Source organism: Poecilia reticulata, chromosome 14 (assembly GCF_904066995.2).
Source record: "Poecilia reticulata chromosome 14, P_reticulata-male-v2, whole genome shotgun sequence".
NCBI classification, from domain to species: Eukaryota; Metazoa; Chordata; class Actinopteri; order Cyprinodontiformes; family Poeciliidae; genus Poecilia; species Poecilia reticulata.
Window position 1 is genome coordinate 11,722,700 of NC_088843.1, and position 24,379 is coordinate 11,747,078.

Consider the following 24,379-nt stretch of genomic DNA (forward strand, 5'->3'; position numbering starts at 1 on the left):
TGAATCTTAGCAATCAAATCCCACCTCCTAACGGGTTTTATGAGTCTTGAAGATCATAAAGAGGAAGAGCGATTAGTACACTGATAACAGAAAATGTCATTGTATATTTTGGTACCTAAGCAATTTATCTTGTGGTTCTGTCAATTTGTTATATAATATCCTTCATCTGTATCTCTTTCTCACCATGTAGTTCTCTCTATGAGTCAAATAAGGCTTTAAAGTGCAGCTGCGGATTCTGACAGATTTATTTCTCTTAAAATCACTCCAAATCTTTTTTCTTTTTTTTATTAAGCTGCTACTTTGTCTTTTGAAGTCACTTACAGTTTGGAGTGTTATTGCCATTTTCACTGGTGCATTATTACTTTTTATTACTATTATTATTATTATAACAGACATAGTTTACCGCACACTGAACCGAGGTGATGTGGAGGATCGTCTCCACCATCTGCACACAATATCTGTCAGCATTAGATCTGAAGAAATGAGCTCTGCCATAACAGGCGACTGTGATTCACTCTTCCACGGGAAAAACGTGGCCGTAGGCTCCCCTTCGCATATGCTGCTGTTTGCTGTTGTAATGCAGCAAAAAGGATGCATGAGATGAAATAGGAGCACATTACGGCGGCGGGTCAAGGACTTACCGACAGAAATGGTTTGCTTTGTGTTTCCCAGAACAGTCAGTGTTGTTGTAGATGATTATAAGAGCGCTTGCAATCAGCTTTTCAGAAGATAAGATTAGTGTTTGTGAATGCACAGAAATGTGCGAAGCAACTTTGAGACGATCTGTGCGGTTCTCAGAGGAATACAAATCTAACATGCTCCTGTTTTTCTTCTTTTTTGTTGTTTTTTTTTGAAGGGGGCAAAAGGGAGATCGCTTCAACAAGGCTGTTGTGTGCATTTATGGGGAAGGATGATGCCTCCTTTTTCCTTCCATCGACTGGCAATCAAGCAAAGAAAAGTTAAGAAAACTCAACAGGCTTTTATTTATCAGTAGCTAAGTCCAAAACACAAAAATATTTGTCTGCTGGATTTGATCTGAAAGTACCATTTGTCTTTTTTTTGGACATGAATGCTTCCTGTTAAATCACAAAAGAATGTTACAAAAGATACGCTATTGTATCTTTTAAAAACAAATTCAGGATTTGTTTTTTTTTTTAATTACATTTTTCTGAGCCAGAATTAAATCTCAGAGACGTCAGGCAAAGCTAATCATTTCAGACGGATAGATGTAGAGGCGGGGTTTTAAAATAGATGACACGGCTTTCCACCCAGGGCTCTATTTCATAACGGAGCAGCATGAAGGTTAAAATAAGTTTTCTATTGCTTGTTTTTATGTCCGGTGAATGAAGAGAGGCCACTTCCTCTGCTCTGGTTCATAAAGTTTAATTCTGCACATTAATGAATATGCCGGTGTTAGCACAATAACCACTGAAAGAAAATATGACCAGCCGTTGGGACTGAAGTTGTGAAGGTTGTTATCTAAGACACAGACTGATCCAGCAGTTCACTTCTGGATACACCAAAGCACAGATTCATGGGCTTTAGCCACTGGGGGTTATTGATTTACAGACAGTCACTGAAATTTCAGACAGACGGTATACCGTCATCGAGGTGAAAAAGAGATGCAGCTTCAGTGAGACCATATTTCTGTGAATTCTGACTAACGCCAAACCTGCACAATACACTTGCACTTACTCATCCTGATTCTCTGAAACTGCAACCAAACTCTGTACAAAATGTCCTTACACACCCTTACATCTGTACTATTAAGGTCTCATACACTAACATTTTTCACAATTGATTCTAAACTAATTAAAAGTCAGTGATTGGACTTTTTTTGGTTTTTTTTGATGACTTAGTCAAATTGTACCGTGTTCGATTGCAGACGGGCGATCTCTGAAAACTAATTCTCACACTGGATGTGCCTGTATTTAGGCCACTTCGCTCCCTTAGGCTTACAACTTGTGTGCATAATTCTGAGGGTTATAACAAGCAGTTGCTATTTATAAAATAAGGTTACCACTTTCAGAAACGGATGCATTGGCGCTGGCGAGTCATTGAACATGTCAGCCCTGCACTGACTGCCTCCGCGTCGCACGGCGGACGCGCTCAACTTCCAGCGACGGAAAAGAGTCTGCGTATTTATTTACGTTGCGCAGATCTGTAGCAGGGAGACCTGCAGCTTAGCGAGTGGTAAAGCTCCACTTTTGAGGTTTATTTGATGTGCAGATGATTCTAGTTGAGTGCATGCTTCGCAAGAGCCTCATTTACACAATCGGTTTACATTTCTGCAGCTCATTTATCAAATTACATCAGCCTCCTGCGGTGAGTAAGCAATACTAGAGTGGATAAAACAATTTAACTTTCCATATCATTAGGGAGATAAATGTTCACCCCAGTGGAAGTTCAGCTGGAGGAATCTAATAAGGGTGTTTCAGCGTAAAGTCATTCCTCATCACGCTGCAGCATCTTAATGTGTTTTAAGTCGTAAAGTGCGATAAGACGTGAAGAGCAACAGCTGAACAGCAAACGGTGAAAATTCACATTTGACGTAAATGGGAAGCTTTTTTTTTTAGATGGTTTCTGGTAGTCTCACCAAGTGGAACATGTGGGTATGGGAAGTCAAGCAGCCCAAAAATGTGATAACTGTTTGATTTTAGGGTCATGCTAAGAGGTGAGATATCTCTGTGGCATGTGTAGTTTCAAAAACTGAACTGAACTGAAAGGGACGTCAAAGAAATGTCTATTTTTTTTGAAGTATTTTAGTTACATGATGCCACTGCAAAAAAAAAAAAAGAAAAGAAAAAAAAGATTAATTTAGAGCTTTATCTTTGCTATTGTTGCCAATATTTTGGGGATTCATTATACTTGCAAATATGAAATGTTGTCAGTTATTATAAAACGTAATGTCAGAGTTAAATACCTTTTTTTTTGTTGATCACAAAAAACCATTCAGTTATGAATAATTTCATTGTTATTTGCATTTTTTTTTATTTCAAATTAAATACATGTGTTAATTACTACTATGTGGGTTAACTTGTTCCACTTAAGGCAATTATGTAACAGTTTTCAGAGCCCAACATGATATTTTTTGACAAAGAGGTTTAGTTGCAGCACTACCGACTGCGCCTTGATGTGTTCTCGTCCCACAATGCACCACAATGTGCGGGTCTGCATTGCAGGCAGGTCAGTTTAATTCCCACACTCGTACATTATGGAGGATCCTGGTCTATAGGTGCAGCGTGTGGTTTGAGTCGGCTCACCTGAATTCAGAAGAACTTCCCTGGATTGAAAAATCTTTACTGTGTTTTTTATTAAAAATGACCCTTTTTATGTGCGCTGTACAGAAACCGACCTTAGCCTCTCTCTCCACTTTTTCACTGTAGAACTGGTTGTACTAGTAGAGAACCTGAGCAGTGATCCGCACAAAAACATTCTGCACATTAAAATACGTCTCATGTATTCACACTTTTATTTCCTGCTAATTTACAAAGACACGTTTAATAAAATTGAAATCATATGCCGAACCCCTTCTTATCTCAGCTGCTGCAATGGCCACCAAACTAAATAAATATGCTGGCCTCTCCACCGGCACCCTGGCAGCGTTATGGGCCTATGCTTTATGAATATGAATATCATTTTAATAGAGTAGAAGAAAACTATCAGAAGCAAACAGTAACCCTCTGTGCAATAAATATTTTTTTCCGGCACAACAAGAAAACAATACAGCAATCACAAGAAAAGGAGCTTCATGATTACAAGAGAATAGGGGTGGGGGGAAATGATTCTGAGCTTGCAAGGCAATTATGGATTATGAGAGCTAAATCTGTTACACTCAATATGATATGAGTTACGCAGACCATGAGTGGTACTTAAATGCACCGTCACGGTCTGTCTGAATTTGTAGCCACAGAAAGCTGCAGCAGGTAAACAACTACAACCATGCAGCGATACGAAGTAGCTCAGCTGAATGGAAGACAGTAATATTTTGATTTTTAAACCATAACTTTATTTTGAGCTCAACGGAAAATATATAGTTTCTTTGTTTAGTCCTCAGATGTCCATTATGATGGCCATTATGTCCTCATGTGCAGAGGCAGAATTGTACTCTAGCAGGAGTAGCACTACTACTTCAGTTGTTACTAGAGTGAAAGCAAAAAGTCGCCGTCCAATGATAATACTCAAGTGAGAGTACAAAAGTATTTGGAGAAATGGCTAGCCAAGTATTGAGTAATTAATTGATCATAACGTCTGAATTAATATTTAAAGGGGCAGTGTTTTTTTTTTTTTTTAGCTTTACATACATCATGTTATAATTTGATTCCCTCATCAGAAACATACCTGGAGTGTCGCTGTGATTATTTCACGCATGTTTTGAGTAATCCTTTAATATCCCAGCTGACCAAGCGCCGCCTTAAAGGACAAAACTCCTCCTCGAAGCTGCAGCTTCCAAGTTTCAGAACATCTGAGTACCACTGAATATCATTATTACAAAAATAACTAATCAGGCAAATGAAACACTTTTAAACATCCTTCGTTCTTGTCCTGCTTGACTATCCCGACATTTTATTAATAAATAAACATTCTAGAATTGCCCATGCAAATAACCTAACCTGAAGCTCCTCCTCCCTCCATTCATTTATTTATTTATTTTTAATCACTCTATGCTTCTGTTCGTATAAAACGTCGGTTAGATGGTTAGACAGGCTGTGATTAAACGGGAATAAATCAGCCCATTTGGCCCCGCAGTTACAGTTTCTGCTCTGCAACACCTGCAGGGGACAGCGCAGGATTATGCTGTGCAGAACTACACTGTACCCACACACAACAGGGAAGGATGGATGGATAGATGGATGGATGGACGGATGGATGGACGGATGGATGGATGGATGGGAAGATGGAGAGAACATACTTACTTGGCCACACACACACACACACGCACGCACACACACACACACACACACACACACACACACACACACACACACAAGTCAGTCAGTGGTATATCGTTGCTCCCTTTTGACTTTAATGCCTGTGCGTGCCGCTCAGCCTCTGCACCACACACACCCACCCACCCACCCACACACACCAATTCTGCAGTGACGCGGGGAGGAAGGCTGCACTTATTATAATTCAACGTCAGAACAAGTTTGATAAACGCCTCCTCCCCTCATCACCCCCCCCGTCCTCTCCCTCCTTCATCCTCCTCTTTCTCGCTCTGGCCCATTTCAGTGGTCTCCATCCACACAGTGAGGAGATCCGGTGGCCCGTCTCCTGCGCTGCTCTCCACTCCACCACCACCATCTTTGAGATAAACCACTGGCTTTAGGTTCTTAGAGTAGCAGCAGCAGCAGCAGCAGCGGCAGTAGTAGTGGGCTGGCGCTGCAGTTGCGCTGGCACACATTCAACGTGGGCGCGCACACGGTGAGAGAGAGAGAGAGAAAGAGATCTGCCGCCGCCGCCGCATCTTGTGGATTTCTTTGCGCTCCAGTCCGTGTTCATGATTCTCCCTGCTTCTCCTCGCCCACAAACACGCCAGGAGTTGATTTCACTTCTCGGGGGAAAATGTGGAGTCGCAGAGTTGCGGCGGTCCTGGTTTTACTTCATCTCGTCGGGGACTCGCTGGCAGGGTTTCCAAACCAAATCAACATCGGTAAGTTCAACTCGAGTGTTTTTAAAGGCTCACATTTGTCCATCAAGGACGAGTTTTTGGCACCTGGTATTCACCCACTTAGACGGCTTCGAACTTAGTCCACTTCTTTGTACCCAAGCGATTTCGGATTTAAAAAAAAAAATAGGGCAAATCCTGATAGTGTCCTCATAATATATATATATATATATATATATATTATATATATATATATATATATATATATGCTTTTTTAATTTTTTTTTAAATATTTAATGTTAATATTAATAACTAGCTTGAAATCTAAAGAGGGCCTAAAACTGCCAGAAAACACAATAAATATTTTTTGTATAAATATTTTTTAGATGTGAAGTTTAAAGTAAAACGTTAGTTAATGGAATAAATAAAAACTATTTAATTCGTCACTTTTGCACCATTAAAAAAATAGCTTCACAAAGAATGAATTAGAATTAGTGCGGAAAGAATTGATCACTTTTTATTTTTAATGAATTATTTCCTGTTACCTGTGCTGCAGTCCATCATTAAACAACGCTAATAGTCATTATGGCGCTGCAAATAAACCCCGATGTCTGATTGGTTAATCTGCACCAGAGGTCAATTGCAGACCAATCAGCTACTCTGTGCCAGTGTTACACCCAGGCCACTCATTCTGACGGGTAATGATGAACTCTGTAGATACATAGTTATGATTTTTCAGACATTTCCATAAAATTATACATGTTCTGCCGTTTTTGTGGTCCAAATAAGTGTCCATTAGATTAATTTTATCAGCCATTTATTCAGCCAAATGATTTTTTGTTGCTGTATATTATATTTTTCAGCCTCAGAATCAGCAGCGGAGAATATTTTACCTTAAGTTACGTCCTGGCATTAAAATATAAGCTATTTCCAATTGTTTGAGGAATCCTAACCTTGTGTAACCAGCTAAGCACACATTATTCAACAAACACATTTGCTTATTAAAAAAAATAAAACTCCACTGTTCTTCAGGTAAATTAATAATGGTTCTGATGGATACAAATCTCAAGTAGAAGGCATTTTTAAGGGAACAATGGAGCCAGTGGTGAAATCATAACAGCTTTTACAAATGTTACTGTAACAACTGGTAAATAGGCACAAACCAATTTCAATGTTTTTAAACCTTCTAACCCTAAAACGTTGAGGACGGTGAGCAACACATTTGATTTAAATCGCCTGATGGACTCGAGGAGCCTTCATGAGGATCTTAACATGGTCCAGGAGAATGCTGAGATTTTTAAGCCACGCCCCTTTAGCTCCACAGTCTCAGCCGTGTGCTCTGAAAGCACACACACACACACACACATAGGCCCATCGTTTTGTGACGTCAAAGGATTCAATTTGATCCACAAGAGGTTTATGGCTACATGTTTATTGAGAAGCTTTGATCTGGAATGTTTTCAGAACATTTAGCTTAATAAAGAAAAAAAAAAAAAAAAGAAGCTATTGTTAGTTTTTTCTAAAATCTGACAGGGCACTTTTCTGTGTGACACTTCCTGCAGGTGGACTGTTCATGCGCTCCACAGTGCAGGAGCACAGCGCCTTTAGGTTCGCTGTCCAGCTCTACAACACCAACCAGAATGTGACAGAAAAACCTTTTCACCTCAATTATAATGTTGACAACCTGGAGTCCTCGAACAGTTTCTCGGTCACACATGCCTGTAAGTAATCGTCTTGTTTGTTTGTTGTTGTTTTTGTTTTGTTGACTTTCTTCTCTCAGTTATGTTGTTTCACGTCCTGCCCTGGATGGATGCAAAATTACTGCAATCACTGAAGCAAAAACACAAAACGGCGCAAAGGTTATGCTAAGCCTGTCTGTGCTGCATTCAAAACAATTGCACAGAGGTTTATGAAGACACTCGTGGTTATAAAAAAAAAGAAAAGAAAAAGAAAGGACTGAAACTACTGCCAAAGCGACTGGCGTGATTCCTTCGCTTCTCGCTTATGGCATCCAGGATCCTCCAGCTGGATTATGAAACCTGATGGTCTCTCACTGGCCAAGCAGGCCTTCTTTTTGGAAACAAAGCAATTGAATAATTAAAAGAGAGTAAGCAGTTCTGAGATTGTTGTGCTATGAACTAAAGAGGAGCAATAAAAAACGTTTTAGTTTATGTTGAAGTGGGGAGATTAATTATATCTAGTGGGTAACGAAGGTCCACGTCACAAACAAACGGAATATTTGTGCAATGTTCTCAACCTATTCAAATCGTGCTAAAGTGCACATTGAATAAATGAGGCTGGTTATAAATGTTTAAAAAATTGCTTTTGATATCTTAAGTTAAAACTTTTTTTCTTATTTTCCCTGCTAACTTTAATAGTTTAAATTAGAAATAATGATTTGGTTTAAGTCAGTTGCATCACTTAAAGGTTCAGATCTCCACTTCCTCATTGCTTTTGGGTCTTGTGGGTGGCTGTCCATGTTGGCATCAACGTCCGAAGTCATGCAGTGCCTTGCAAAAGAATTCATAGCTTTTGAACCTTTTCATATTCACTGACATTAGAACCACAAAATGTACCATATTTTATTGAAATTTCATACAACAAACCAACCTTGAGCTGCAATTTTTTAAAGGTATCTGTCATCTAGATTTGTTCACCTAGAGACTGTAAATTATGCTTTTTTTTTTTTTTTTTTTGCAAAATAGATCAGATTCACTTGAATTTCAGAATTTAGCTCTGACCTCAGATTGTCAGGTTTGGACTTTGACTAGGCCTGACTGTGCGTTCAGAGCCGTTGTCATGCTGGAAGGAAGCCTTTTTTGCTTTATCCATCTTCCCATTAATCCAGCTTCCCTGTCCCTGCTGAAAAAAAAAAGCATCCCCACAGCATGATGCAGCCACCGCCATGTTTATTTACTGGTATGGTGTATTCAGGGCTAAAGTAAAGGTGTTAGATTACGAGGTTCAAATTCTGTCTTGTCTAATCAGAGTACCTTCTTCCACCTTGTGACAAACCGCTAACAGGGCTTTCTTCCAACAACACATTTCTTCTTACCTCTCTTCTCTAAATGCCAGATTTGATGTCGATGAATTCTTTATTTCGAACGTATAAAAACACTAATGTTAATGGAGAAGAAAAATAATACGAAAATAAACACAGGAACAACACCAAAACACAAAACTAAAACTTGCTCATTCGGTTTGAAAAGGAGTAGGAAGAAGCCGGTGCTCATTAAATCCTACCACTGACTGACTCATCCACGCTATACATTGTGCATCTCAGTCTGGAATGCAGAGTCTAAATACTTCCCACGTTTTTTTATACGTATAATTTGGTCTCCATGTCACAATTACTCATTTTACAAATAATGGGGCATGTTCTTCCAATCCCAGCTTTGGATCTCTACAGATCCTTCAGAGTTAAAAGTGGATTTTATTTCGGGGTGTGAATATAAAGAGGGGTTTTGAATACACATGCATGCACGAGTAGCAAAGGGATTTGAAAATGCACGTGTCATTTTTCTTCCAGCTTGCTTGATTTTGATTCCTATTGATCTATTCCATTAAATCCTAGCAAAATATATTTTTGTAAGGCACACTTGAGGATCACATGAGGTTCCCTCAGCACCCTAGCCTGTAGGTGTCTCTGTCTACATCTCTGAATATAAATAGCTCATTGTGCCATCCGTGTCCTGGTGAAATCTGCGTGGCAGTCTCCGCAAACATGATGGTTTTGATGCGAAGGAGCGAGGAGCGTGACGCTGCCTGATAGCTGCACGACGGGCCCCCCCCTTCCCATCCCACACCCCCTGCAGGGTGTTGAGTCCTGTCTGGAGAATTAATCTGTTATCTCTCTTCCCACCAACAGCACTTAACACTTTACGCTCGAAGATCAGCCGCAGCTCTCTGAACTCTGTCAGCTGTCTCAGAGATGACTGCGAAAGCTAATGAAGTGAGAACGAGCCTGCTAAAAAAGAAAGGGAAATTTGAACGCAGTGGCGCCTCCCCACATTCAGAGCCCCCCCCCCCCCATCGGCTGTCCTGTAGGTGGACTGCTGTCGTATTGTCGGTAAGCGGTGGCTGTGTTCGCAAACTGCATTTTAGCGGAGTCTGGCGTGCAGCAGCAGCAGCAGCCGGAGGGGAGCAATCGCTGCCACAGGCAGGTTGACACACTTTCACAGTCTCACGCCACGAAGCTGCCCGTGTTCCACTGCAACCTTGCTCCGTCGGCAGCTGAGTAATTACACCGAAGCAGCTGTTGGGTCAGTGCTCAGCTCAAGGGCACTTCAGCAGGCGGCGCTGAGGAAGACTCGCACGTTACCTGCTGGGATCGTCCGGATCTGGTGGGGAACACGACATTTCCCCCCCACCCCCCTGAATTAACACAGACTAAATCCAAACGCCATTGTGTTTGGAAGGAGCTTATGGATTTTCCTTTTTAGGGGATCAGAAGGAAAACCGTGATAATCAGAAGGATTAATTTCAGTGTGATAAGCTGACGCAAGCTGAGGATAATACTCACTAGTTGACAAAGAACATTGAGTGGCTCATTATGCAGACCAGCCAGGTCAGCCGGTGACTCCAAATAGCATCCAAGCTACACGGTTACATTTAAAGCAGGCGGGATTGCATAATGGCCTGCTTTTCTTGGCAGGTGTTGATGTTTCCGATGGATGTTGTGATGAGGATGTGACACATATCTTATTTTGGCAAGAACTGAAGGAAAGTCCGAGCTGTGCTGTTTCCCACAACTCGCATCATCGATTGAGAAAAAAATATTAGCATGTGTTATGATGACTGAGATGTTAAAGAGGATGTTCAGTATTTTTCTTCTTCTTCTTCTTGGAGACGTGACAGAGAGAGAGGCAATAATGAAAGTGTCAGAGTAATTAGTGGTAGGTCAAAGCTCGTCTTTTGTTTTATGGATTTGGGTTGGAGTAAAAAACAGGACAGTGCCGCTCCTCACCCCCCTCACCCCTCAGCTGGGTCGGTACTTACAAATCCCTGATGGCAAATGACTCTGTTGTTGCTGGCAGAGAGGATCAATAAGGTGGACGGCCGTCGTCCGGCAGCGGTGGCGTGTTTGTGTTTGTGCTCGACTCTGGCTTGTCCCCTAGTATGGAAAAATCAATTCACGCCAAACTTTTTTCTTTTTTTTTAACCCCCTCAACTTTCTCCCCTGAGCAGAAACGCTTGCATTTTGAGCTGTGACGCTTTGACCGCACATGTAAAAGTGACTATAAAACTATGAGGTCAATAGTGCACCGCAGCAAACAGTTCCCAGTTGTGACTGAATAAATTCTGACAAAGAGAACTTTGCTGTGCCGTATTGTCTCTCTGCCACCTATTTGTGACTGGAGAGAGGCTGCAGAACGTATTGACGTGACACGTTGCTGCAGGCTGGGACTGATTGCATGCATAAAAGTGGCAATGGGAAGGTCATATCCATCAAGACTAAGGTTACGAGTGGAAAACACAAGGGAAGAGAGAGCTGGACATTAGGTACAGAGTGGCATGGCATTCGTACGATAACCGTGGATAAAGATAACTTGGTTTCAGTGTTGTGATGAAAGAAAACATAATATGATCCGATTTGTTTTATTCCCTGAATTTTCTTAAAATAACGCAAGACTTTGCTTTTCCAATACAATAAAGTTAGTTATCAGATTTACAGTGTCATAAAAAAATATTTGCTGCAATAAAGATTTCTTCTGGTCAAACAAACTTTAATTAGCTGGTTAATTAGGCAGCCTATCTGCTCATTGATTGTAGAATCAGCTGCTAGACAGACATGCTGCTTGTAGCTTAATCACCTCTTGTATTTAAACGCTGTGACCTTCAAAAGAGTGATGCGGGACACTCCTTTAGTTTCCTCTGTCCATGTTTGTTCTTGAACAGAAAATTTTCCAAATAAACATGTCTGAATTAACCTGTTTTCAACCAGCTTACCTGCAGTGCACAGCCAGTAATTCTGTACAAACGGTTAATTTCTTTTTAAAATATTGGTATAAATTGAAAACAGTAAACGGTATTTGAGGATCCTAAAGTGTTTAGAGTTTACTTATTTACTTTTCAATTTTGTGTTACATGTTCATTCTTATTATTTTGGTATTTTATTGAGTTTATTTTTTGAGCATAACACTGGCTCCCCATGCTTAGCTAAGAGTTTTTCTGTGTCAGTTAGTCATCTTCCCTCAGCTCCTCCAGTTGTGCTCTCCACACAGCTGTTTCTTACACCCACTTGTTCCTGAGTCCACTAAGCATCAGGTGTTCAAGCTCTCTGGAGCTCAGAGATCTGACAGCAGAGTTTTTTATTTTATCTTTAGACTCCTTTCCTTCCTCTGTTCCTCATCACTTCCTTTATGATTCTGCCTACTTCCTGTCTGTATTGGGGTCCTGTAAGTTCACAAAAGATGACCTCATGCTTACTAAAAAAAAACATTAATTTCTCATTTTTATTGCTGTATATCAGCTATGTCATTGTGTAGCACAATAAAAGACATTTGTAGATTTCAAAACTACATTTCAAAGCTATTTTTTTAGGAAGGAAAGCCAAAATATTCATGGTGTTTCTTGCAAGTGTTTGTTCTAAGCTATCAATCCTCCCCCTGCCGTGACTCAACCAGTGTGCTGCCGTTCAGACAGAGGCTAATGTTAGAGCACTTCAGTGTGTAGGCAACGGACAGTCCCACTAATGCAGCACAGACCAGTTCATGCAGCCAGATTTCCTCCTCCTCATCCTCCTTCTGCTCTTTTTCTTCTACATTGTTAACACTGTGCTCAATACTTTGACTCATTAGCAGCCGTCCCCTGATTAGGACATTTTTAGTCTTTGCAGAAGTCGCATCCACATTAGCATGTGTGAAAGATGTGCACACAACTTTGATGGCGTAAGCTAATGTGGGTGTTTACTTGATTAAAACTCTCCCCTCATATTTTGAAGTGTTTTGTGTTAATTGCATAATAGAAGCTGGAAGCAATGGGTAGAAGAATTGCAGCAGAATGTCATTTTTAAATAATCCCAATAGCAGATTTTAGGCCTAATAACTCAGAGGAAAGTACATAAATTTATACATCTAAAACAAAATACTACATCAGCAATTGTTATTTTGAACATCATAAGAGAAACACTGCTTCTACAAATTGTAGAAACATTTTAGCTCAGTTTTAATGTGAAGATCTGGCAGAAAACATTTCCTAATTTCCACATTCATCAGACTTTTAGATAATGACTATTTATGTTGAGCCAAGCTTGCTTGTTTTTACCAAAATTAGATGAACAAATATTCAAGTTTGCAATGCCCCTATGAGAGTCAAGAGTCCTAATAATTTTACTAAAATCTTCCAACAGTTTTTTTTTTTTTTATGAAGCTGTGACGCTACTGGACATGAAAAGATAAATTAATCATCTGATCTTGTTTCCTATTTTAGATTAGAGTTTTGGAACTTGTGAGGATATTGTAATATCTCATGGGCAAACATCGATTGACAATGCTTTACATAATTTTCTGTGGCAGTAAGTGAAGCAAAAACAAGCACGCTCGAGCGTAACCAAACAACATAAAACAACCCTGAATTCATCATAACCCTGGGAACTCATGTGAACCGACAGTCATGAATGATGCATGAACATCAGAGACGAGGTTGTCAAACTGTTTGGCATGAAGGAGAGCAGTCCTTGTGATAGCTTCCATCCTAATCCCCAGTGATAATAGCGCAGGCACACAGAAAATATTTACTCACTTTGGTTTTCCGCATAGTGCTGAGGTCAGTAGGAAAGAAAACATTTGGATTTAGGATGCAATGGTCGTATTTGGTGGTGATCATATTTTGACTTGAAGAGTCATACATCATGTAGCTGTTTTTAGCTTACCTGTCGAGATTGTTATAACAGTGATTAGCACTGCTAGCATGACAAAGTTAGCAGCCTCATAGGCTACGTTCACACTGCAGCCTGAAGTGATCCAATTCCGATTTTTTGTCAAATCTGATTTTTTTTGCCATGGTCGTTCACACTTCCTGTATGTGTTCTTCAGTGTGAACTGCAAGCGACCTGAAAGTGTCCCGCGTGCGCAGTAGAGGGTGCAATAGCGTCAGCTTTCTGCCAACGGCCATAAAGAAGAGGAAGTGTTTGTGGAAGTAAATGTTGATGCTAACGGTGGAACATAGCTTACACATTTGAAGTTGTTATCTGACCGGAGCCAGCACTTTAATAACCTAATGCTCATTATCGTCTGCCATGGTTGTTGTTTTTCTTCTCGCTTGAGCGTATCAGGACACAGAATAGTGATATTTCTCGAGTATCAGTGACGTTCAAGACAGATGAATGCGACCTGGACGTTAGGTCACATTTGAATCGGATACGTATTGGCCTGGAATGCATTCGGAAACCCCCCCCCAAAAAACCGACTTGTGTTGTTCAAACTGCCATGAAAAGATCAGATACAGGTCGCATTACAGAAAATAAAATCGGAGTTTGGTCACTTAAGGTTGCAGTGTGAAAGAAATAGTATTACCTGAGATTTCCAGTAGGATGCCAACTCATTCAGGTTTTGGTGGTGTTGTGGGGGGAAACTAACGAAAAGTGGCGGTGACCTGAGTGAAGGTGCCCCCCCCACCTTCTTCAAATCAGACAAAATTAGTGTCAAACATTTGTGCTGGTTTGTGCAGCAAAAATTTTCGTTTGTGCTGCTTTGGCTTTGAAGATATTAATGAAAGTGTAAAGGTCAAAAGGTCAACCAGCCCCCCCCCCTTTTATGAAATCAAACAAAATTAGTGTCAAACGTTAGTGCTACGTTTGTGCAGCAAAAATTTTCGTTTGTGCCGCTATCATTTTAAAGATTTAAAGAAAGTTGGATTTCATAAAAGTTGAGGGGCTGGTTGACCTTTTGCCCTTTACACTTTCATTAATATCTTCAAAGCCAAAGCAGCACAAACAAAAAATTTTGCTGCACAAACCAGCACAAACGTAGCCGAGTTGATTGACACCCATTTTGTCTGGTTTGAAGAAGGTGGGGGGGTGGTTGACCTTGGATGACCTCTAGAAACATTTCTTTATATCTTTAAAATGATAGCGGCACAAACGAAAATTTTTGCTGCACAAACCAGCACAAACGTAGCACAAACGTTTGACACCAATTTTGTCTGATTTGAAGAAGGTGGGGGGGCCAACTTCACTCAGGTGTGGAGGTGGGGGTTAAAGCTAGTGTAGCCTAAGAGCGGAGGGTGAATCTAACGTAAGAGGATGGGGTGCGCCATAATACGGGATGTTTACCGTAAAATACTAATAACGGGAGCACGGCGGGAAAGGAGGGTAAAAAGCGGTAGTTTCCCCGGCCAAAACGGGAGACTTGACAGGTATGTGCCAACGTTTTCCTTTTCAAACATTGCTTCGTAATACACAAAAGTTGAAAGCTTTAAAATTTTTACTCAAAACACTTAAGAACGAGCCACGTCGTCGCTAACGGAAATTGCGATGGAAATTTGTGAGAACTAGATGTAAGGTTTCCAGCTGTAGATTATGTTGCATTCTGGATGCTAGAGTGTTGTGGAATTATACATTATTTGAACCCTTGTGGATGTAAGAATTCACAAGGGCTTTGTGGGCTTGTGATGTCTCACTTCTTTCAAGGATATGAGGCTTTGAATGGTGAGTTGGACATTATTTTGCATTTTAGAATAGTTTGACAAAGCGTCTACAGTTATGATCTTTTATTGGCATATATGTGGGAGAACCACAGTGCTGGTTCTGTTGGACCTCAGTGCAGCTTTCGACACTGTTGACCACGACATTTTACTGAATCGACTGGAGAGTTGGGTCGGACTCTCCGGTCCAGTGCTCAACTGGTTTGAATCTTACATAAAGAACAGGGATTTCTTTGTATCAATTGGAAACTTCTCATCAGAGAGGTCAAAGGTCACATGTGGGGTACCCCAAGGTTCAATCCTAGGACCCCTTCTTTTCAATATTTATATGCTCCCACTGGCAAAGATTATAACAGGACATAGGATTAGCTACCACAATTATGCGGATGATACACAGCTCTACATCACGATGTCACCAGGTGACTCTGAACCCATCCAATCACTGAATAGATGCTTAGAACAGATAAATGTGTGGATGTGCCAAAACTTTCTCCAGCTAAACAGAAACAAAACTGAAGTTATTATCTTTGGACCTAAAGAGGAACGAACTAGAATCAATGCACAGCTTCAGTTATTACAACTAAAAACCAGCGATCAGGCCCGAAACCTGGGAGTAGTGATGGACTCTGACCTGAACCTTCAGAGCCACATTAAGACAGTCACAAAGTCGGCCTTCTATCACCTGAAGAACATCTCTAGGATTAGAGGACTTATGTCTCAGCATGATCTAGAGAAACTCATCCATGCATTTATCTTTAGCCGCATTGATTACTGCAACAGCGTCTTCACAGGTCTGACTAATAAATCAATCAAACAGCTGCAGCTGATCCAGAACGCTGCTGCTCGGGTTCTCACTAAAACCAGGAAGATAGAGCACATAACACCAGTTTTAAAGTCCCTACACTGGCTCCCTGTAGCTCAGAGAATAGACTTTAAAATACTGATGTTAGTTTATAAATCTCTGAACGGTTTAGCACCACAATACCTTAAAGATCTGTTATTACTGTACCAACCATCTAGACCCCTCAGATCTTCTGGTTCTGGTCTGCTCTGCATCCCCAGAACCAGAACCAGACGAGGAGAAGCAGCATTCAGTTTCTACGCACCACAGATTTGGAACAAACTTCCAGAAAACTGTAAAACAGCTGAAACACTGGGTGCCTTTAAATCTCAACTTAAAACCCACCTGTTTAGAGTTGCTTATGGCTAAATTAGGGTTAGAGTGCGGGTTTTGATGTCTTCCATGTTTTTATGTCTTTTTTTTTTTTTTTCTTCTTTCTTTTATGTATGGGGAAGAAAGTGAAAAATGAGGGTGGAAAACGATAAAAATTAAAGTGGAATGGAAATGGAATGGAACCAGTTAAAGTCCGCGGGAGGGCAGACTCCTCTAACTATAAGTTAGTTAAATTCTGTGTGGGACGGCGGCGTCCTCTGGTAAGAAGAGTTTGTTTTGTTTTTTTTTTTTTTAAATTTCTCTCTTTCTCACTGTTTATTTCTGTTTTTATTTTAATTATGTAAAGCACTTTGAAATGCCTTGCTGCTGAAATGTGCTATACAAATAAAATTTGATTGATTGATTGATTGATATGATCGAAATCATAGCTTTTTTGGGGAATCTTAGCTATCATAAATTTTATATACGAATATGCATATGAATATATGTAGTATATGCCCTGCTCGCAGGACATAAGAATGCTTGTGGATAAAACTGATTGACTGCAGTGACCCTTCCTGTTGTCTGCTGAAAGTCTTGCTCTCTCTCTGACTCACCTCAACATACTGCGGAAAATAGTTTCCTTTTCAATAGCTCCAGTGTTTCCTCTGATTTCATTTTATAGATACTAAAAACAGCCAAATTCAACACTCCTCTCTGAGCGTTGGATTTGTTAAGCAAGCGTAACATTTCTCCGTGCATCTCTAATTTGCATACGTCTTTTATTTTGGGATACAGACTTTTCCACAAATGTCTTCTGATAATAACCTAGAAATGTTCAAGTTTTAGCTGCTGCAGCCAGTGGGTTATCAGCTCGGTGAACTGTGAGGAATTGAAAAGCAGTCGTACTCAGATTTGTTGTGGCGTTTCGAAATAGAAAATCATGCACACAACATCATTTTCCAAGCAGTGTATTCACCGACATGAATAGAGTGTTTGACCCTTAGTTTAATAAGAACTTTTAACGTCCACCGCTGCAGGGTGAGACATGATTCATGCGCCATCGTGTTCATAAATACATTTCTTTCTCTGAAAAGGGAAGTAAATGTCCTTAACTTCGGCAGCAGCATTTAAATAACAGCCGAGTGAGGCTGCGGCTATCAGTTAAATCCCAACTTTCCTATCCAAACAAGCTCACAGCCTGTTTATCTCAACTCCGAATCTCATTTCTAGTTTTCCTCCAGCCCATCACTAAACTCTGAGCGAAGATAAGGCTGTGAAATGGCAGAATAGTCTTGAATAGCTTCGGGGGCAAACCTCTGGAGATGTGCAGTTAGTCTTTCATCCCGTGCATCTAAATGTGCTTACATGTCAGTGCTGTAACAGAGCGACGGTGATTGCTACTGACAAGCTACAGTGATGTTGCAGCAGTTCGTTTGCAGGCTTACACAATGTCCGCGACCGCTGAAATCTCTGTTTTTCATTCAGCGCTGCCTGGGATTATTCAAGGACAACAAGCCGTGAGCCGCGCGGAGTAGTATCAAAGAGAGGGATCCAAAGATGATATCCGTGCAGTGAATAATTTAGGGAGCTCCTTAAAGAGCTGCTTTTGTGAATTTGTAGAAGTCAGTTTTGAAGATTAGACTGATTTAAAAAAATATATATATTTTTTTTCCCTCTGTCAGGCTGATTATCAGCATTTGAGTCAGACAATTCATTTCCTGCTGGGGCATTGTCGTGAAAGCGGTTGAAGTATTGGTGTTCAAATGATAAACGCAGACAAATTGCGCAACGGGAAGTAGTATATTTCAAGAGGCGGAGTTGAAATTAAAACCTTTTTAATAAAGAGTTGCAAGTATGCCAAAGATTCAGCTGATTCAAACTCCTTACTTAGATGAAATATTAACAATCCATAACATTTTAATTAAAAACAGGATTTCAACGCATCACATAGCGCTATCTCATGTGTTAAAGCAAAATTATTCATCCTTCACAAACTTTCAGTGCTTTTTTTGCCATCTTAAGTGTTTTTTTTCCCTCTCTGTCTCCTCTTGAATCACTCCTCGGATGATGTTCTTGCAGTTTATGTAAAGAATGTGTAGGTGGAAGGATTGCTTTGCTTCTTCATGCAGTGAAACATTCAAGTCTATTCGTCTTCCTAACACCCCAATGGCCGCAGGGCAAGTCTACGACAGTATGTATCGACTGCTGTAGATCCCCCCCCCTTGTCATGTTGCTTTAGCATGTGGACTGCATCTAGTGGTATTCTTCACATTAGAGTTTATCCAGCGACTGTCGCCGCTCTCTTTAAGTGCATAATGAGCACTTAAAGAGTGCTCATTATGTGTATATATATATATATATATATATATATATATATATATATATATATATATATATATATATATATATACTCCATGTATATATATATATATATATACATGGAGTCACACACTGAGGGAAAACATGTAGTTTCACAAGAGGGAACTCCAGCCAGCATGTAACAGCACCGCCTGAGGAGGAACACCTACTCAGCCTTCACTTTATATGCGCCCTATTCTTTCAATGTGGTTGGTCATCTGAGACAAATTGTGCAGCATTGCAGAGCGTGATGTGTTTAAGCATATAAAACCGCTTAAATGCTATTACAAAAAGATATCATTTTAGCCATGTGCCCTTTGCCTTTAGCTTCACTGAGTCACATTTCGACTATACTGCAGACCATGTGATTTAACACTCTTAACTGAACCAGAGGATCATTATAATGAGTCGAGATGATTTTGGACGGTGTGAGATACATCGACGGGCAGTTTAGTCACTGAAAAAGGGTGAACGACTCGTCGTTGTCATTGTTGTTGTTTAGTGTCTTCCGCTAACCCTCGCTGCGGTCTTATTTTGTGTAAATATAATACGCTAATTAAAATACCTCAGCTGCAGATGAAAAGGTGAGTAACACTGTAAACATCTAGACGTAAGTTCTTCTTATGGATTCAGTCTTTTCAACTACAGTGGTTCTGACTGAATCTATAATCAACATTACCTGTAAGTTTTTACTTGGATGGTTGGGATCGGTGGTCGACAGATTAGAAATAGAAATAAACTCTTCCAATTCGTTAACCATGAGCACACCAACCCGCTAATCAGATTTGTATTTAAATCTGCATTTCAACCCTAAAATGTTGGCCAAAGACAATTTAATTGCTAATATTTCATTTTGCTGTGCAAACTCCTTGATTAACTTTCCTAATTTGAAGTGATTTCAATATTCACCAAAAATTTAATTATACATGTTACCCTGCAACCTTGGATGGCTGACGGTAATCTATTAGATGATCTTCCCTCAACGTGTGATGCTGTCATATAGAAAAGATGAGACACACACGTCGAGCTTCTTTCAGCATCAAACAGGAAGATTTATTCTCATTGTGTAATGAAAATACTCCATATACAATACTTCTTATGCAATACTTCAGGTATCAAATAATTTAAGTATCACTGAGTAACTGTAATAGCTAGCATTCATCTCTTACACAAAAAATTCTACAAAACTGAAAAAGGTGCAATTGTCCTTTAATGCTTTGTTTCTTTACTAAGCTTCACATAAGCAGCCACTGAATGCCATAATATTGTTCATCTGGTTTTTTGCAATAACCCACAAATAAATCTCAATTTTAAAAATAAAGAGACCAAAATAATGTCTTTTGTGTGACAACTGTTCAGAAAAGTTCAAAATACAATAAGTTCAATGTGAATTCAGTAGTCCTTCAGCCATTTCTCAGCTAGCTCAACAGAGTCTGCTAGCATTAGCATTAAGTAGCCTCCAAATATATGTCCCGTTTCTACACAACACTAATCACAAACTGCATAACGTGACTCACTAGTTGACTCTTGATATACTAACCTCTTCAACTGTTAAAGGTAACCAGTATATATGCATCAAAATACATTTTTACTGACCTGTGATACAGAAAAGATGAGACACACACGTCGAGCTTCTTTTAGCATCGAACAGGAAGATTTATTCTTCTTGTGTGCTCAATCTTCTCCATTCCACCAACGCGGCAGCGCCTCTAGCGGTTGTGTGCGGAATGGGCTCTTTGCACCTACAGTGTTGACGTCACATTTCCAGGAACTAATGCGGCTCACTTGTTTCCGCTTTGAGTTACCATGACTGCTAGAAAAGACTGAGTCGTATTTCAGATGCAAAAAAAGCAATACTATGAACATTGTTGTCTTCCTAATATAATGGGTTTTTAAGTTTTAATTAATTTCCAAGCGAGCCTGAATTAAGAAGATGGTGGCTTGTAAATATTTGTCACTACCAGTTAAAGCTAACGCTGCACAACACAAAGTTTGCAGCCTTCACTTCACTCCGGATCAGCCTAAAAATACCGGGGATATGGATGGTAAATAAAGGAGCCGTCCCTGAGTTATTTCCATGGAATCACTTCTGTATTCAGCCTGAAAGCCAGTGTATGGGAACGAGTGAGCAGACCAGAGCCAGACAGCCGAGCAACTGATCCGCCTGTACATACTGCTGTAAACACCATCCTATCTGAGCTCTTCACATGAAACATGCAAAGGTAATGAAACGAAATAACACGGAGACCTTAAGAGACACGGTCATATTTTTCTAAAAGCAGCAACTTTGAACCTGAACAGTCAGCTGAACCAGAACTCTGACACCAGAGCTGCGGTACTGTTAAGCTATGAGGCTTGTTGTGCTTCGTCATGCTTCGGAAGCTAAAAGCCCAAACCGTAACCTCCCCCGTTAGTCTCTGACACTAACGACAATAAACACACATAATATATTTGAAAATAAGATAAAAACATTGTCCGTTAGAATGTTTAGATACTTAAATAGCACATTTTTACAAGAACAATGTCTGAGAATATTGCCTACTAGCATAAGCTAAGGTTAATGTTAGCCACAAAATTTACGTAAAACTCACAATCAGTGAATGTATAACACATCTTAAAACCGTTCTCCAGCTTACTTGTTGGGAATTCGGATCAATGTACAGACCTTGGCCAAGCCCTACAAGCACCTAGTGTAAAATTATATTTTTATTGGATCGGAAACAATTGAACCGCTTTTCCCCAAACGCGGAAGCTGAGGTGCAAAGAGTCCATTGCATAGGACTAACTAAAATAACACTAAAGAACTTATTACAATGAGAAATTAAAGATACAAAATAAACAGATACAAAAATAAAAAGTATGTTGGGGTGCCTATTTTCTTACTTATTGTTTTATTTACTATTAACTTGTTTTTCACCCCTCTACATACACATATATTTATATTGTACGGTTCACCCCATCTTTAATGCCAATAATCAACTAGTTAGATAGCAAATGGAGACAAAAATTATTTTAAAGATATTGCTAAGCTAAGCAGGCTGCACAGTGGTGCAGTTGGTAGAGCTGTTGCCTTGCAGCAAGAAGATTCTGGGTTCGATTCCTGGTCCCGGTCTTTCTGCATGGAGTTTGCATGTTCTCCCTGTGCATGCATGGGGTTTCTCCGGGTACTCCCGGAGTTTTTGTACTCCCACAGTACAAAAACTTGACTGTCAGGTTAATTGGTCTCTCTAAATTGCCTCTAGGTGTGAGTGTTTGTTTGCATGGTTGTGTGTCTCTGTGTTGCCCTGCGACAGACTGGCGACCTGTCCAGGGTGTACCCTGCCTCTCGCCCAGAGCGTTAGCTGGAGATAGGCACCAGCACCCCTCCCGACCCCACTGAGGGACAAGGGTGTAAGAAAATGGATGGATGGCTAAACTAAGCTGACACTGTTACTTATTATAAAGGCAAAGAGGTCCAAAGCCCAAAACCACCACAGACCAAAAAAAAAAAAAAAAAATTAAAGTAACCAAACAAACACAAAGGCATTTCTCATTTTCCATTAAAAAGTTTTGATGATTCCCAAGAGTTTGTGAAAGTATTTGACAGAACGTTGAGACACAACTTGAATTATTTGGAAGATTTTTATCCAAGCTAATGGAAAACAAAGACAGCATTTTATTTTACATTTTTAAAAAAGGACATGATTCTCATTAAACACTGTAATGATGGTATTATAGCCTGGAAGTGTTTTGCTTCTTCTAGAGCAGGACAGCTCAACCCTAACAAGTAGGTTGATTTGGTGGGGGTGTGGAGCATTTATTTTTTCGCACAGAATAAGAGAAAAATTCTGTAGGGGGGAAGATACTTTTTCACAGTTCTGTATTTCATACATAACAGCCCAAAGAACAGCTAGTTTCCTATCCTACTTTACAAGGTGTAACAATACCTTCCCACCAAGCATCAATACACACAAAGAGCTGTTATCACAAAAAAAATGAAAAATGCTGCAGTGTTCAAGGCAGCGTTTTATCTTTTAAATCTTTTGGCACCTACTGGCGATTCTGTCCTAGAAAATGTCACCTCCTCGTCTTGGGGCTTTCCTTGTTACCCAGCTCCCTAATGCCGCTTCCTTTTCGCAGACTTCGTTCTTGCGTCTCGTTCGCAGGCCAGCACAGCAGCTCCAACGCTGCTTCTGCTCAGAAATGCAGCTTTCAGAGTTCAGTTGTTGCGTCCCTCCATTAGCTGAGGCGGTGGAAAGCTCAAACATCCACGCAGCAGAGTTCAAAGTTGTGTTTAAAACGGGGGTGCTGCTAAGGATGCTGTACCTGCCAGTTACGCCTAACAAGGTGGCGAGAGCTGAAGCTAAACAGATGGTGAGGGAGAAAGGAGAGAGAGATGGAGGAAAAGGAAAAAAAAAACAAACCCAACAATGACAGGCAGATGTGGGTGTTTGCACAGCGATGAATAAGCCTGGAGTTGAAGAAGAAAAAATAAGTGAGAAGAGGTAGCATTTTCCATCTGGATATTAGTCATGCACAAAAACATCCAATGTTAATAATCTGAACTGAAACGCACAGAGCAGAAAAATACCACAGCATCCCCTCTGCGATAAAGTAAATGATGCGTGTCTTCATTTAAGGCTGGGATCAGGGGAATTTACTCATGGCGGCTGATGTTTATGAGCTGAAATGCGTTATTTTATTAGTCCTTCAGGAGAGTGGGCTTCCTAGCTTCACGAGAAACTAAAATGTTCGCAGGATTGATTAATGCTAGACGAGCTGTTCGTGTTGTGGTTGTCAGCGTTGTTCTAATAAGCTGAAGCAAAGAGAAACCTGTGAGTTTATTGGTCTCTCTGTAGAGAAAACCCTAACCCTAACCTTTTTCCTGATTATAAGTGGAGCAATGAAGATTTTGACCGCTCAAAAAGGTTCATTGATCGCAATCTGTAATCTGTTGCTTTCTAATTATAAAAGAGAAACGTTGGCTTTTTCAGACAAACATCAACAGATGTGATGTGAACACGATGGTGGCAATTAAAGAAAGAAACGGTGCGAAAAATATTTTTTCGAAAATGCGAACATCACATCAAGTAATAGCAATAGGTGGCCAAACTGTTCATTTCTCTCCAATTTTTAAGCATGGTAGCACATAATTGTGAAGTTCAAGGAAAATATTCAACATATTTTACAAAAAAAACCAAAACTAATACCAAAATAAATGTGACTTCATTCAGGAGTCGCCTAAAGTTCACCTCTGTGTGAACATCAAATACAACTCTTCCCTGAAGGTCTCAGAGATTTTTAGAACTTTTTAGATTGCGAAGACCAAGGAACACACGAGACAGGTCAGGGATGAAGTTGAGAGGAACTTCACGGGTTAGGTTACCAGATAACTTCCCAGTCTTTGACCAGCTGCCAAAGCTCTGTCCAGTTCATCATGTGAAAGAGTGAGGCACAACTGCAAGCCTTTCATGGCATTTACAGTCACGCAATCCACAAATCTCAGTTTTACAGAAGAATGACAAGAGGAAAGCTCTATCTTAATTGAGTCGATCACAAGTCCTGTTTGCAGGCGCCGCAACAAATATGTGGACAAAGTCACTCTAATCATCAGATTAATCCAAAAATGTACT

The 24,379-nt window shown here is 40.2% G+C and overlaps 1 protein-coding gene across 9 annotated transcripts in view; it reads left to right on the forward strand.

Moving 5' to 3' along the window:
* gria3a (glutamate receptor, ionotropic, AMPA 3a) overlaps positions 1-24,379 on the forward strand; it is a 97,883-nt gene that overhangs the window by 3,386 nt on the left and 70,118 nt on the right. For 7 of the 9 annotated variants that reach the window (XR_014090819.1, XM_008427599.3, XM_008427596.3 and 4 more), the window contains exons 3-5: positions 857-958; positions 5,540-5,653; positions 7,171-7,329. Coding sequence is in view for 8 of the 9 variants with exons in the window: in XM_008427599.3 (XP_008425821.1) it covers positions 857-958; positions 5,540-5,653; positions 7,171-7,329 (375 nt within the window). In the remaining variant the exon portion in view is untranslated. Of the gene's footprint in view, positions 1-856; positions 959-5,232; positions 5,654-7,170; positions 7,330-24,379 lie in introns of all 9 variants that reach the window. The other 2 variants (XM_017308550.2, XM_008427597.3) reach the window with 2 other exon arrangements.